The sequence below is a fragment of the Castor canadensis genome, chromosome 5 (assembly GCF_047511655.1).
Source record: "Castor canadensis chromosome 5, mCasCan1.hap1v2, whole genome shotgun sequence".
NCBI classification, from domain to species: domain Eukaryota; kingdom Metazoa; phylum Chordata; class Mammalia; order Rodentia; family Castoridae; genus Castor; species Castor canadensis.
In genome coordinates, this window is record NC_133390.1 from 108,436,850 (window position 1) to 108,450,077 (window position 13,228).

The window sequence follows — 13,228 nt, forward strand, 5'->3', positions numbered from 1 at the left end:
AAACCTTAGTACCACCAAAAAATTAATTAAAAAAAAATTGGAAGCTTCTTATATTAAAATGCTTTTTAATTAAAAATGCTTTTTGGGTCCAATAGACCTTTGGATTAGGAGATAGTGGAGAGAAGGAAAGTACCCACTGTCAAAATTCAGCTGGAGTTAAAGAGGTTTAGGCAGGAGGATTACTTGAGTCCAGGAATTCAGAGCCAGCTTTTATAAATCTCTTAAAAATGAAAAGAAAGAGATGAAATATCTTTTCATGTAGAAAAACCTGTACTTTTAAAGTCATCTTTTTGTTATATGGTAAATGCAACAGAAGATTCTCACTGATAAGAGAATGAAACTTAGGGGAATGTGCAGAAAAAGTGAAGAGAAAATAAAGATGTTCATGCAGAAGAAGTGAAAAGAAAACAGGCTGGGATATAGCTCGGTATAGAGCAAGCCTAGCATGTGTGAGGGCCTGGGTTCAATTTCCAGCAGAAAAATGAAAAGAGAATTTAGTAAACAAGCATACATTATCACTAATGGAACATTTATGCAAAGGGGACAGCAAGATGTGAATTCAACTGGTAATTTAAAACATATAATGTATTTATTCCAGTGTCATCACACAAATCTCAAGCCTGAAATAGTTCAGAGCAAGCGAGTTTCCATCTGTAGTCTAGGCAACTGAGCAAATTCACAGACTGTAACTATAAAGTGGATGTCATGGTGCTAGGCGCTTTCATTGGTGCAATTAGATATGAAACAGGCAAATGAGGAATTGCACAGTAGCAATGGGAAGAAAACAGGAATTCTTGAGGAGATGACCAAAAAAAAAAAAAAATCATTAGAAAGAGGCAAAGAGCTGGACACAGTAGTGTGCCTTAGAAGGCTGAGGCAGGAGGATTGTTTGAGTCCAAGAGTTCAGGGCCAGCTTGTGCAATATAGTGTGAACAGACCCCATTTCTTAAAAAAAAAAAAAAAGGAAAAGAAAGAAGTTAAGTGTCTTTTCACATAGAAAAAAACCTTTCACTTTTAAAGTTCTAAGTAATATTTTTTTTTCTCATAGTGGAAAGCTCATGATGGCATTATTTTAAAAGTAGATTGGAACTCAGTCAATGATCTTATTTTATCTGCTGGTGAAGACTGTAAATATAAGGTATGTAATATTTATAGACTTTTTACCTGATTGAAAGAATAAAATTTAGATGAGAAGTATTTAGCAAATAAGAATATTCTTCCAATCTAATGATTTAGCAAATTGTTTTCTCATTTTAAATGGCGTATTAAAGTCCTGTTGGCCTATAGGATTTGATTTAATAAATAGGAACATCAATTCAGGCCATAGTTTTAGTACATCAGTTTAAATCAGCTCGTTGAAGTTTTTAACAGTAACGCAGGCTGAAGGTTTTTCTCAAGTGGTAGAGCACCTGCCTAGCAAGCACGAGGCGTTAAGTTCAAACTCCAGTACCACTAAACCCAAATACCTAAAAAACAAAACAATAAGAACAAAAGATTTACGAACAGTTAACCCTACTGGTTTACTACATATTGACCAGTTTCAGACCTGAATAATTTGTGGATAATAATACTGTTTTTTTTTTTTCTTTTTTGCAGTATTACAGGTTAAAATCAGGGCCTTGCACATGATAGTCAAGTGCTGTCCCACTGAGGTACACCTTCAGCCCTCAAAATAAGATTTTAATGTAACTGTAGTTACAGGAACTTTAATTGGAATGAATTATTGTAGAGAAAGTTGATACAGCCCTCATTGAACAAAAAGAAATTCAAGGAAAATACTAAACATCTTAAAATTTTACTGTCAAATTCAAAGCACTTAAGATAGGTAGGTTTAATAAAATTTGAAAATTATAATGATATAAAATATTTTTGAGCTATTTAGATTACAAGGAATATAGCAGTTTTTCTCCCTTGTATGATAATAAAAAGTTTAATTGTTAATATTATAAAGTTATGATTTCTTAATCTTTTTTGATAGTGTATTGGAGGATAAACTTATTTGTAATAATGTGGTGATTGTCATAAAAGGTTTTTTAAAAATTTGGTTTTATAGGTGTGGGATAGTTATGGTCGCCTTCTGTACAATTCACAGCCTCATGAGCATCCTATTACCTCAGTTGCCTGGGCTCCAGATGGAGAAATATTTGCTGTTGGATCATTTAATACTTTACGCCTGTGTGACAAAACTGGGGTAAGTTCCGTGGTGAGTACTCACGGATGTGCTGTCATAAATGTGGCCCTGCATTACACACATGGTTTTCGCTCTCTAAAATGTTTCCAATGAATGCATTTGACTGAATCCTTCTGACTTGTCTTCTTAGTCAAGAAGACAAGTTCATTTAGTGAATTCCAGATTTATGGGATCAAACAGATCGTTTAATTTTGATTGTTTAATGTTCTCTATTATTTGTCTTTCTGTAAATAATTGTTTTAAAAGCATGATTGTGAAAGATAGTGAAGTAGTTAAACTATTAAAATTTACTCCCATTCAGTATGGAGAGTAGTTTTAAATGTATTTTTGCAATCAGTATGTTTCATACAAAATTTTAGTTGCATCATATTTTTTTCTTTGCAGTACTGGTGTTTAAACTCAGGGCCTCATGCTTGCTAGGTAGGCACTCTACCACTTGAGCCATTCCACCAGCATATTTTTATAAGAAATTAATAGTAAGTTTAAAAAATATTCTTTTTTAAACCAGAGGACATATTTGTCTTTGTTAAGAATTCATGTTTGAATAATTGTGAGAATTTTCCTTATAAGAATATGGCCTTCTTTGTACAAATTCTGTTTAGAACCTAGGCAAACAGCCAAGGCCAGCAACATTTACCCATTGTTAGAGAATGAATTGTTGAAGTGCTCCCAAAACAGCAGCCTAATGTGGCAGAACGAGTCTGAGTTGTGTTAGTCAGTTTTCTGTCACTATAGCAAAATACCTGAGAAAATCAGTTTATAAAGAGAAAAGATTTATTTTGGCTCACAGTTCTGGAGATTGCAGTCCATGATGAATTGGCTCTATGTCTTTGGGTCTGTGGTAAGGTAGTACATATTGGCAGGAGTGTGTGACAGAGCAAAACCACTCACCTTATCGGCCAGGAAGTGAAAGAGAAAGAGGACCATATGGGGTCCCACAGTCTTCCTCAAGTGACCTAAAGACCTCTCGGAGCCAGCAGGAGACACCCTCCTGTGCTGTGTCCCTGGTGTTGTAACTTTAGGTCCAGTAAAAGGCTTCTCTTGCATATTTGAGCTTTTATCATTAGTAGGGTGGGCTCAGCTGGTAACATCAAGAGAGAACAGCAGAAATGTCAGCAGAGTGGTAGCAGCAGTGGCACAGGCAGTAGTAGCAACAAGAGAGCAGCGGAAGAATTCCAGAGAGTGGAGAGGGCAGAAATGATAGAGAGCAGAAGCAAGGAGAAGATGAGAGAGAAGGCAGAGAGCTGAGGCTGGAGAAAGACAGAAGGCTGTGAAGAGCCAGAGAAGAGAAACTGCAAGTTGTGGTTACTGGAAGACCTTCAGGGAGCTGTCAGGCCTCGAGGACCAAGAGTTTCGGACCCTATAGGTCTGAAAGATGTAGCAGTAGTTGCTGTGGAGCTGAGAGTCCCAGCACCCACGTCCTGTTTGAGAGCTGCAAAACTAGCAGGTGTCACCTGTTGTTGTCTGCTGCCGCCACTCACTGTTGCTGGAAGCCAAGGATTGCAGTAACCAGAGCCAGTGGTGATTAAAGCTCAGAGCAATATACTTCCAACCACAACACATAAAACCTGCAGCAAATAGGGCTCTGCCTCTCAGGGCTTGAAGCTGCAAGCCTCTGGGTCTGCCAGCCCAGCCCTAGGCCTTGGGCACTCAAGAGCCCAAGACTGCCAACCCTGCAAAAGCTCATCTTCACGTATCCAGGATTCCTATTTGGGTAGAGGAAAAGGACCCCAGCCAGCTGATTTGGTAATATTTAACGTCTTAGATGGGAGCCCAAAGAAGAAGGCAGAAAACGGTCTGTTACTTGGTTCTTGGAGTGAGCATTCGTAATTGTGAGGATCCAAACCTTTTCTGGAAACCTTGAAGTTTCTGTCTATGTCTATCTTTTCTTTTCCCACAAGACTTTCTTTTTTCTCTACATATTTCTATTTCCCATTTAGACATGAGAAAAACTTCAGGGATTCCAAAAGGTTTATCACTTGAGTGTCTAATGACTAACTGGAGTCAATTTAAATCAGAGTTCAAGAAAAAAATACTAGTTTCTTTCTCCCCTCCCTTCCCTTCCCCTCCCTTCCTATTTCCTCTCCACTATGCCTGGCCTTAATACTAACTATGAGGCAGTCACATAATTGCTCTATGGCTTATTTTCTCCAAATGCAAAATGAGGCAGTTAACTTAGAAGTTTTAGAGCTTTATAAGTGATTTGTTAAGTTGTTTGGTTACTTGTGTCCATCACATAAAATTATAGCCGTCAGTCCCACTTTCCAAAATCTGATGTTGTAAAACTCATTCAGTCTCTCTCCCTACAATCCCTGATTTGTAGTGTCTTCAAATCAGGTTGAACATTGACTCATGAGCCTTTCCTGCCCCTCACATCCTCACTCATTTTCTTTTGTCATGTTGTACTCTCACCTCTGTCTTTTACATAGTCAGTTCTATCCATTCTTTAAGGCCTATCTCATGTTTGACTTTCCTTTATCGTGCCTTCCATAGACAACCTAAAGTTGGTTCAAAACTATTTTTAAAATCTGTTTAAAATCTATTTTTCTAATTTCTTCTTAATCATAACATCAGGATGTTGGATTATGTCATCACTTAAGGTCCCTTTTTGTTTTGTTTTTGCACATAAGGACCCTGATTTACCATCAGTGATTCTATAGAAAATGTAGTCTCATTTTCACAATGTATTATACTCTCATATTGTCCATTATAGATTTTGTGTATATTATACTTTGACTCTCTAGTTTACAAGATCCCGTGGCTTAAAGGTTATTATATGTATAATATGGTATATGTTCAATAATTTATTAATAAGTCAATATACAAAATTTTCCATTTTGATTAAAATATTTAAAAATTTTAAAACTTAGAATTAATCTGAATAACTGAATTAAAGATTTACCTCACTAAGCACCATATATTTTTAAGAATGTTAATAATTCTGGAAAAATTAACTGAATATGTTACAGTTTTTAGAAGCATAAGACTAGCATTTTAAAAATATTAATTTGACAGATTAATTTATTATTTGATGGGCCCGGGGTTTGAACTCAGGACTTTGTGCTTGCAAAGCAGGCACTCTACTGCTTGAGCCACATATCCTGTTTATTTTGCTTTGGTTATTTTGGAGATGAGGAAGCATGAGTTACCAGGGTCTCCTGGCTTACATCCTTTTATTTAGTAGGCACTAAATATATATTATTCATCAGGCAGTGTTCTAGGAACTAGGGCTTGAAATACAAAAAGAAAAGTAAAGATTTTCACTTAAGTTGTTAACAACTTAGTGGAGAATCAGACTATATAACTGTGGTAAGTGATATACAGGAAACTTGTTAGGTACTGTGAAGATACAGAATGCTGATTGGACATCTGAGGCTTGGTGAATTAGTAGTAATTCTTTCTCTAAGGAGACATGATCAGAGGAAATGAGTTGCAGGTAAAAGAAACCTCATGTACTTGAAATGTAAAAGTGTGGTGCTTTTTGTGCAGTATCAGCAACGTTTTGCATGGGATGGTAGTAGTAATTGGTATGAAAAAGATTGTCTTCCTTTCACAAAACCTGTTTGCTGTGTGAGAGTCCAGATTTCAGTCTTAGAGAATCAAGGGATTGGTGAGGATGGAAAGGAGATAAAGGGGTTGAGCTTATGACCTCCCTTTCCATCCACAACAAGAGAGGCACCACACTGAGGTTTTACCATATGAGCCTCTGGTATAAGCGTTCTTTTGGATAACTAAAACAGTGAAGTTGGAATGCCAAAATAGTATGTTAATCAGTGAAGAGCTGTGGATGTTGGGTAGTAACATGATAGAATTCAAATATTGGAAATTATTGTTTTGATGTCAAAGGAACAGTGATATAGGAGAAGGAATAAAACAAGCACAGACAAGGGACTATAGTCTATAAGAAAAATTAAAGTTAAGCATGGCTGTTGTACTTTGGGTTTTATGCTAGGGCAATGGTGAGCCACTGATTTTTAGATAGTAACCTTATTAGATTTGGCATTTGTGGGGAAGCATACTCTGAGGTTGGCATGAAGAACAGACTAGAGAAGAGATAGATCGGAGGCAAGATGGCTAATTAGGATTTTGCAGTAGTACAAGAAAATGATAATGTTGGTCTGCATAATAGGGAGTAGCACATAGATGAAAGAAATAAATTCTCCCTCTCCCTCTCTCTCTGCTGGAAATCAAATCCAGGGCCTTGTACACACTATCCTCTGTCACTGAGTTGTACCTCAAACCTTGGTGTTTATTTTGTCCATGCCTAACTAAGATATATAGGCAAATAAATAACAAGACAAAAACCCAGGGCACTCACTACTTGGGTTGTCTCTTTAAGTTCTGTATCCCTAACCAGTCTTTCTTTCTTTCCTTCTAACTTTCAGTCTTCTTGTAATTGTTTCCTGCATTTTGGTTCAAAGTTGCTATAGTAATTAGTTAGAGAGTGTACTTAAGTACTTACTCTTTTTTTGTTCTAAATTGGAAGGTCCATCGTTTCTCCTTTGGCTTTTAAGGTATATATATTTGCATTGACTTTTTAATTGGTTGCTTTAGAGATTGTAATATGTATTCTTAACATGTCACAGGTTACTTATAGTTCATATTAGATTACAATATACTTAATATGTCACAGATTACTTATATCTCATATGCTATTTATTGTTCTATTTACCCACCTGTCCCTTATGCTGTAAGTTACTATTTATATCATACCTCACAGCAATATATTATAAGTTTTGCTTTTATTTATTTATTTATTTATTTACTATTGTTGTGCTGGGTGGGGGTATATTGTGTATTTATAAAAGTTCTTACAGTGTATCAAAATATACTTGGATGTGACCCTTATACCATTCTCCTGTATCTCCTCTTCTCCCAAGTTTTGCTTTTAAAAGGTAATGTTCATTTTTTAGGTTTACCTACATATTTAACATTTTTAATGCTCTTCTTCATAAAATTCCTAGTTTCTATCATTTTTCTTCAGTCTGAAAAACTTTCTTTAGCATTTCTCATACTGTATACCTGTACTTGATGAATTTTCTTACTTTTTGATTAATTAAAAAATGTCTTTGTTTCCTTTTCATACTTGCAGGATATCTTCACTGAATTTTAGAATACTGTTTTAGTAGGTTGTTGCTGTTGTTTTCCCTTTTCTCTTTAGCATGTTAAACGTTGTCTCACTGTCTTTTTGTCTTTGTTGGTTTTAATGAGAAGTCAATGATTATTTGTGTCATTGCTCTGAATGTAAAATGACATTTAGCCCAGGTTACTTTGCAGACTTTCTGTGCTTTTAGTTTCTAGCAGTTAGACAGTGTATGATTTTCTTCATATTTGTCATGTTTGGGGTTCTCTGTACGTCTTACTTAGCTGGTGCCAGTGGCTCACACTTACAATCGAGCTACTTGGGAGACTGAGATCAGAAGGATTGCCAGACAGGACAAAAAGTTTGTGAGACCCTCGTCTCTTTTTGGCAATATTGGGGTCTGAACTCATGGCTTTGTACTAACTAGGCAGGTACTCTGCTGCTTGAACCATTCCCCCGGCCTGAGACCCCATCTCAACCAATAGCTGAATGCACAGCTTTGTGGGAAGCATAAACTAGGAAGAGTGCAGTCACAAAGCTAGACGCTATCTCCAAAGTTACCAAAGCACAAAGGTTTGGAGGAGTGGCTCAAGAGGTAGAGTACCTGCCTAGCAAGAATGAAGCCCTGGGTTCAAACCCCAGCACCACACACACATACATACACACAAAACACACATACAAGTAAACTTATGATTTTATAATACTTGGAAAATTTTTGGGTATTGTTTTTTCAAGTAAAATTTCTGCCCTATACTCTCTTCTCTCCCTTTCTGAAAATCCAATTACAAAACTTTTAGACCTTTTAATATTGTCCCACAGGTAAAAAAACAAAAGGCTCTGTTTCTTATTTTCAGTCTTCAGTTTTCCAGCTAGATAGTTTTAATTAATCTATCTTTGAGTTTTTAACTTTCATTGGTCATCTCTGGTCTCATAGCCTATCCAGTCAATTTTAATTTCAGATACTGTGTTTTTCACTTCTGAAATTTCTATTTGATTATTGTTCCTTATTGTTTCATAGTTTCTGTTTCTTTCTTGAGAGTTTCTCTGTTGTTATATGTTCAGGTTATAAGAGAACATGTTATTCTGTGAATCCACTTACATAAAAATGTATATCCATATCTCAAACTATATGGGTAAAGTTATGCCCATTGTTTCTGGGTAATATATTTGGTCATTTCCTCCTCTTTATATATTTTGTGTGATATAAACTTTTCTTAATGACTTTGTATCAATTGTACAGATGCAATAATTGTTTTTAAAGTTTCTTTAATGAAAATGAGCAAAGAAGGAGGAATGCCACAGCAAAGGTAGAGTAGGCAGCTACAGTAGTTAACTCCTCCACCCAAGCAGTCATAAAACTAACAAAAAATATCAGGATCATGTTTTTCAGAGCTCTGGAAACTAAGAAAAACCATTAGCAACCAGGGAAATGCTTGGTGAGGAAACAGGCTGCTAATTTTTTATTAGAACGCATTGTCACTCTTATGCTTACCTGCCTTTCTTTAACAGCTGTGCCATACTTTCTTAGTATGTTCCCAGCTTGGCTGTAGCTATGGCGATGGCAGCTGAGCTCCGGTGTGGTTTGCTAATGCCATAGGGGACGATGGGAGCAGTGTTCTCAAAATATTGTGGTTCTCAAAAGTTTTACTTTTTTGACTTGTCAGGTTTCCCCTGAAGGACTGGCAGAGTTTATCTTTGTTTTGCCCTTGTTGGAAATATCTCTGAGCTGGAGTGACTTCCCAGGTGTCATCTGTTGAAAGCACATGAAGACATGTACTACCCACAACTGAGGCAAGGCATGGTGGATAGGCAGGCAGCAGACAGACCAAAAACCTTCGGTAGGAGGAAGGAGAAAGAGGAAAGAATAAGGGCTTTGGTAGATTCTCACATATACTGAGGAATCCAGGATGCAGCATACATGACCAGAACCGGGATGGTCCTAAGCTTATAATCACTGGCAGGTCTTTGGGCTATGCACTAGCAGGAGCTGAAGGCTAAAGCAGAAGTGGAGGTGGCCTGGCTAGGTATTAAAAGGAGTGCTCCAGAGCAGAGCCACTTGACAATATGACAATGAACCACTTCCCCCTTTCTTTTTGGCCCTGTCATATCCCTCCTTGGCTGACTGTTGAGATAACAGATGGAGACTTCAGTGACCACACATAAAAGGAATAGTCTTCACAAAAATAGTCACTAAATAAACAGGTGATTGGAGCTCTTCCGGGAGGCGGAAATCTTATTTCCAGAGTTACCACATTATAATATTAAAAATGTCAACAGAAAATGACAAGGCATACTAAGAAAGTAGGACCCATTCACAGGGGAAAAAAAAATTGACAGAAGCCATCCATGATGAAGCTTAGCATTGGAGTTATTAGACAAAGACTTTAAGTCAGTTATCTTAAATATGTACAAGAAGTTAAAAGAAACCAGAAGAGTAAGGTCTGAGCAAATAGAAAATGCCAATAAAGAGAAAGAAATTATTTAAAAGGACCCTAATAGAAATTCTGGAATTACAGAAAATGAACAAAGGATCAAAGAAATATAAATACCTCCAGAACCCAAAAATACATTTAATTTCTTTAGTAATGAGTATCAACAACTAAAAATCAATGCCATTTCCACCTCATCAGAAAATGTGAAAATGGACCTCTCTCTAGAGCATTCATTGATGGGAGCATTAACTGGTTCAACCTTTCTCAAACATTATTTGGAAAATCTTTTAAAAGCCTTAAATTATGATACAGCTGTTGTATCTTCAAGAAAGTATAAACTGCATTGTACATTCATTTGTTCATTTATTTTCAGAATCATTAATTTCATAAATATTTATTGAGAGTATTATGTGCCAAGCACTTGACATAGTTACTAATGAAACAATAATACACAAAATGAATTCTGTTCTTGAGAGTTTTTATTCCAGCAGATAAAAGAATATTAATAAAAAATAAGCAAAATGAATGTACAGTATTTTAAATGATAATGAATGCTATAAAAATTGGATGGGAAAGGAGCTAGCATTATTTTAGGTGAAGTAATCAGAGAATATCAAAATATATTTACAAACTTAATGTTTATTCCTGGGTATTAAGCAAAATAAATTATGGTATAAGTGAATTACTTACGGAATATAAATTAGGGCCATGGCACTATAACTTTTTCCTAGATTCTATAATAAACTATTTTTACCTTTGATTTAAAAAAAAAAAACCACATGATTCAAATATGTAAGACACAAATGTTCAAATATATAATTATATTCAGAATATTTTGAATAGATATTCAGAATATATTAATTCTTTTCACTATATTAAGTAGAATGGAATACAGGGAAAAGATCTGACTCTACCAACCCATCTTTGGCTTCTTTTAAGCTAACTGACATTGTTGCTTTTTTTAATCAGCAGGTGGTGCTATTGTGTAAAAGATTACTTTTTTTTTAAAATTATTCTCATTTTCTCTGAATATTCAGCTGTTATAAGACTTCCCTGTATTCATACATTTATTCATTCAACTAAAATAATTGTAATAATTTATCACCTGCAGTAATGCCTCTTACTGCAGCATGTAACTTTTCTTTGCAATGATGCATAATTTAAGACTGAGAAAGAATATGAGAGAATATTCTTAAAAATCTGCTACTATGCCTTAAAGAAGTAAGAAACTTGCTTCTACTTTCTGTTTGATTTAAACTTACCTTTTGTATATATAATTTTATGACTTGAATTTATTGAACTACTCCACAAATAATGGGGGTTTTTTTGGGCAGTATTGGGGTTTGAACTCAGGGCTCATGCTTGCTAGGCAGGCACTCTACCATTTGATCCATGTTCTCAATCCCTTTTTTGCTTTTAATTATTTTTTGCATAGGGTTTTACATTTTTACCAAGAGTGGCCGTGGAGCATAATCCTCCTACCTTTGCCTCCTGGTAAGTGGGATGATAGGCATGTGCCACCAGGCTTGGCTTATTGATTGCCCCAGCTGATCTCAAACTTGATCCTTCTAATCTCCACCTCCTGAGTAGTTGGGATCACAGATGTGAGCTACCATGTTCATTTCAGATTATGCTTTTGAGGATTCTTTCAGTGTACCATTTTTATACAGGTATAGTAAAGAGAAGGATAAGGTTTGCCTGGGGGAGGTACATGCATGAATAAGCAATTTGAGAGATAATTTAGAAGGAAAAAATCTGGTCTCTTTCCTCAAAGGAACGTAATCATCCTTTGATAGGTTAACATTTTATAGAAACATTCTTAACTGTTTTTCTTTATATTGTGCCACCTAGTACGATTGCATATTGTATCTTATCTTCAAAGCTAATTTAACTCTTTTATTATAAAGTTTAATTTTTTTAAATTTTATTTTAATGTTGGAGTAGCATTGGCGTATTTAAAGAGCTCTGGTGTCAAGATTCAGGTGGTGAATTTACAAACTTGAAGGCTTCTTCTGGACCTTTTATGTTCCTTATCGAAAATAAATTATCAGGATAAATGATCACCTACCTCTCTTCTTTCAATTAAACAATTCTATGAATCTTTTTCCATGGGCATTAAGCATGCTGTTTACTTCCTCTTGTGAATATTTTTGTTTTGTTGTTTTTCAATATGAGAAGAGGCAATACTGCATATGGCATTCCGGAAGTAGGAAAATCTCATGCAGTGCTGGAGTAATGTGACTGATTCTGTGACTTCAAACTTATTCTGCATTTTATTGTAGTTGAATGCAGTTAGAAGAAAACATTTTATAAAAAGGGGAATTGGTTATAAGGATACAGGGATATTTTCCTGAAGCCTTGGGAAAAAATGTAGCTTGACCTTAGAACCAGTGCTAGGAGAACACTGAATGTTTTCCCTTTATATCTTTTGCCTTTGTTTCTGTCTGTATAACCATACCCTTTTTTTCTCTCCCACTGGACTGACCTATTTTTCCTCCCTTAGCTTACATGCTAGAAAGTGTATACCTTCTCTTTTGAATGGGGCAGCCTTGAGTAAAAAAATCTGAGTTCCAATTTTCAATACCCCCAAGGGATATATCGCTGACCCAGTCAAGGTTATACATGCTTGGCATAATCAGATATCAGATAGGGATTTGGGTTAGGTAGTGTAAACACAGCTGCTAGGAATCTTTCATAGTAATCATGTAGATTGTTGGTAAGGTTAGGAGGAGGCAGGAGGCAGTCAACCTAGTAGGTTGCCGTTATTTATGTTTCAAAGCCATTTTAGCCTAAGTCACCAAAAGTTTTCAGTTTAATCCTCTGAGAGATTTTTTTGCATGAGTAAATTTCTGACTTCATAATGAGAAAGCTAAGAGTTACATTTTTCAAATTTATATAAAACCAACTTTGCTAGAACCAAAAAGTGTGAACTATAAAAATAAAAGATTCTCATTAAATAATGCAAAATTAGATTTCTATGTACTTTTAATCTTTTAAAAATCAACCTCTAACATGTAGCTGGTATCTTAGAAATATTACATTTTTTTTCACTGAGAGCTGTTTTATTTAGAAATATAAATGCATAGATATATAAACTGTATGATATCTTAGGAAGACCTTGCTATGTAAACAGTTATATAGCAAGTTACTTTTATCTCTTTATGACAGTATAAACAAAGATCAACAGTTTGCCTTTTGTCTGGAACTCCAAAGCACTCAAGTATGGTCAATGCTGACTTAAATCAACAGCTGTGGGACCCAAGAGACCCACTGCTGTCCTTGAGAGCCCCCCATCCTCCATGTAGTGTGTTTGTGTGACTCCAGAAATAACTAATTGCAATTGGCATAATTAAGTTTGAGGCAAGTTTAAATACTGAGATTTAGCTAGAAAAAATACCAGCAAAGACAAAATAGGCTGGAATTCATTAGATAAGCAACAGGATGATTGTTTGAATGCTTACAGTTCAAGTCTGAATTAAGGTGGCCATTAACTGTGGTCCCATCAGCTTTGCAGAATTCTGG

General features: G+C 35.7%; 1 protein-coding gene across 6 annotated transcripts in view; it reads left to right on the forward strand.

The window, feature by feature from the left end:
- The window catches only part of Ift80 (intraflagellar transport 80), a 119,345-nt gene that overhangs the window by 37,201 nt on the left and 68,916 nt on the right, over positions 1-13,228 (forward strand). For 3 of the 6 annotated variants that reach the window (XM_074073888.1, XM_074073889.1, XM_074073884.1), the window contains 2 exons: positions 1,049-1,138; positions 2,054-2,203. In XM_074073888.1, the coding sequence (XP_073929989.1) occupies positions 1,049-1,138; positions 2,054-2,203 (240 nt within the window). The remainder of the gene's footprint in view (positions 1-1,048; positions 1,139-2,053; positions 2,204-13,228) is intronic. The other 3 variants (XM_074073886.1, XM_074073887.1, XM_074073885.1) reach the window with 3 other exon arrangements.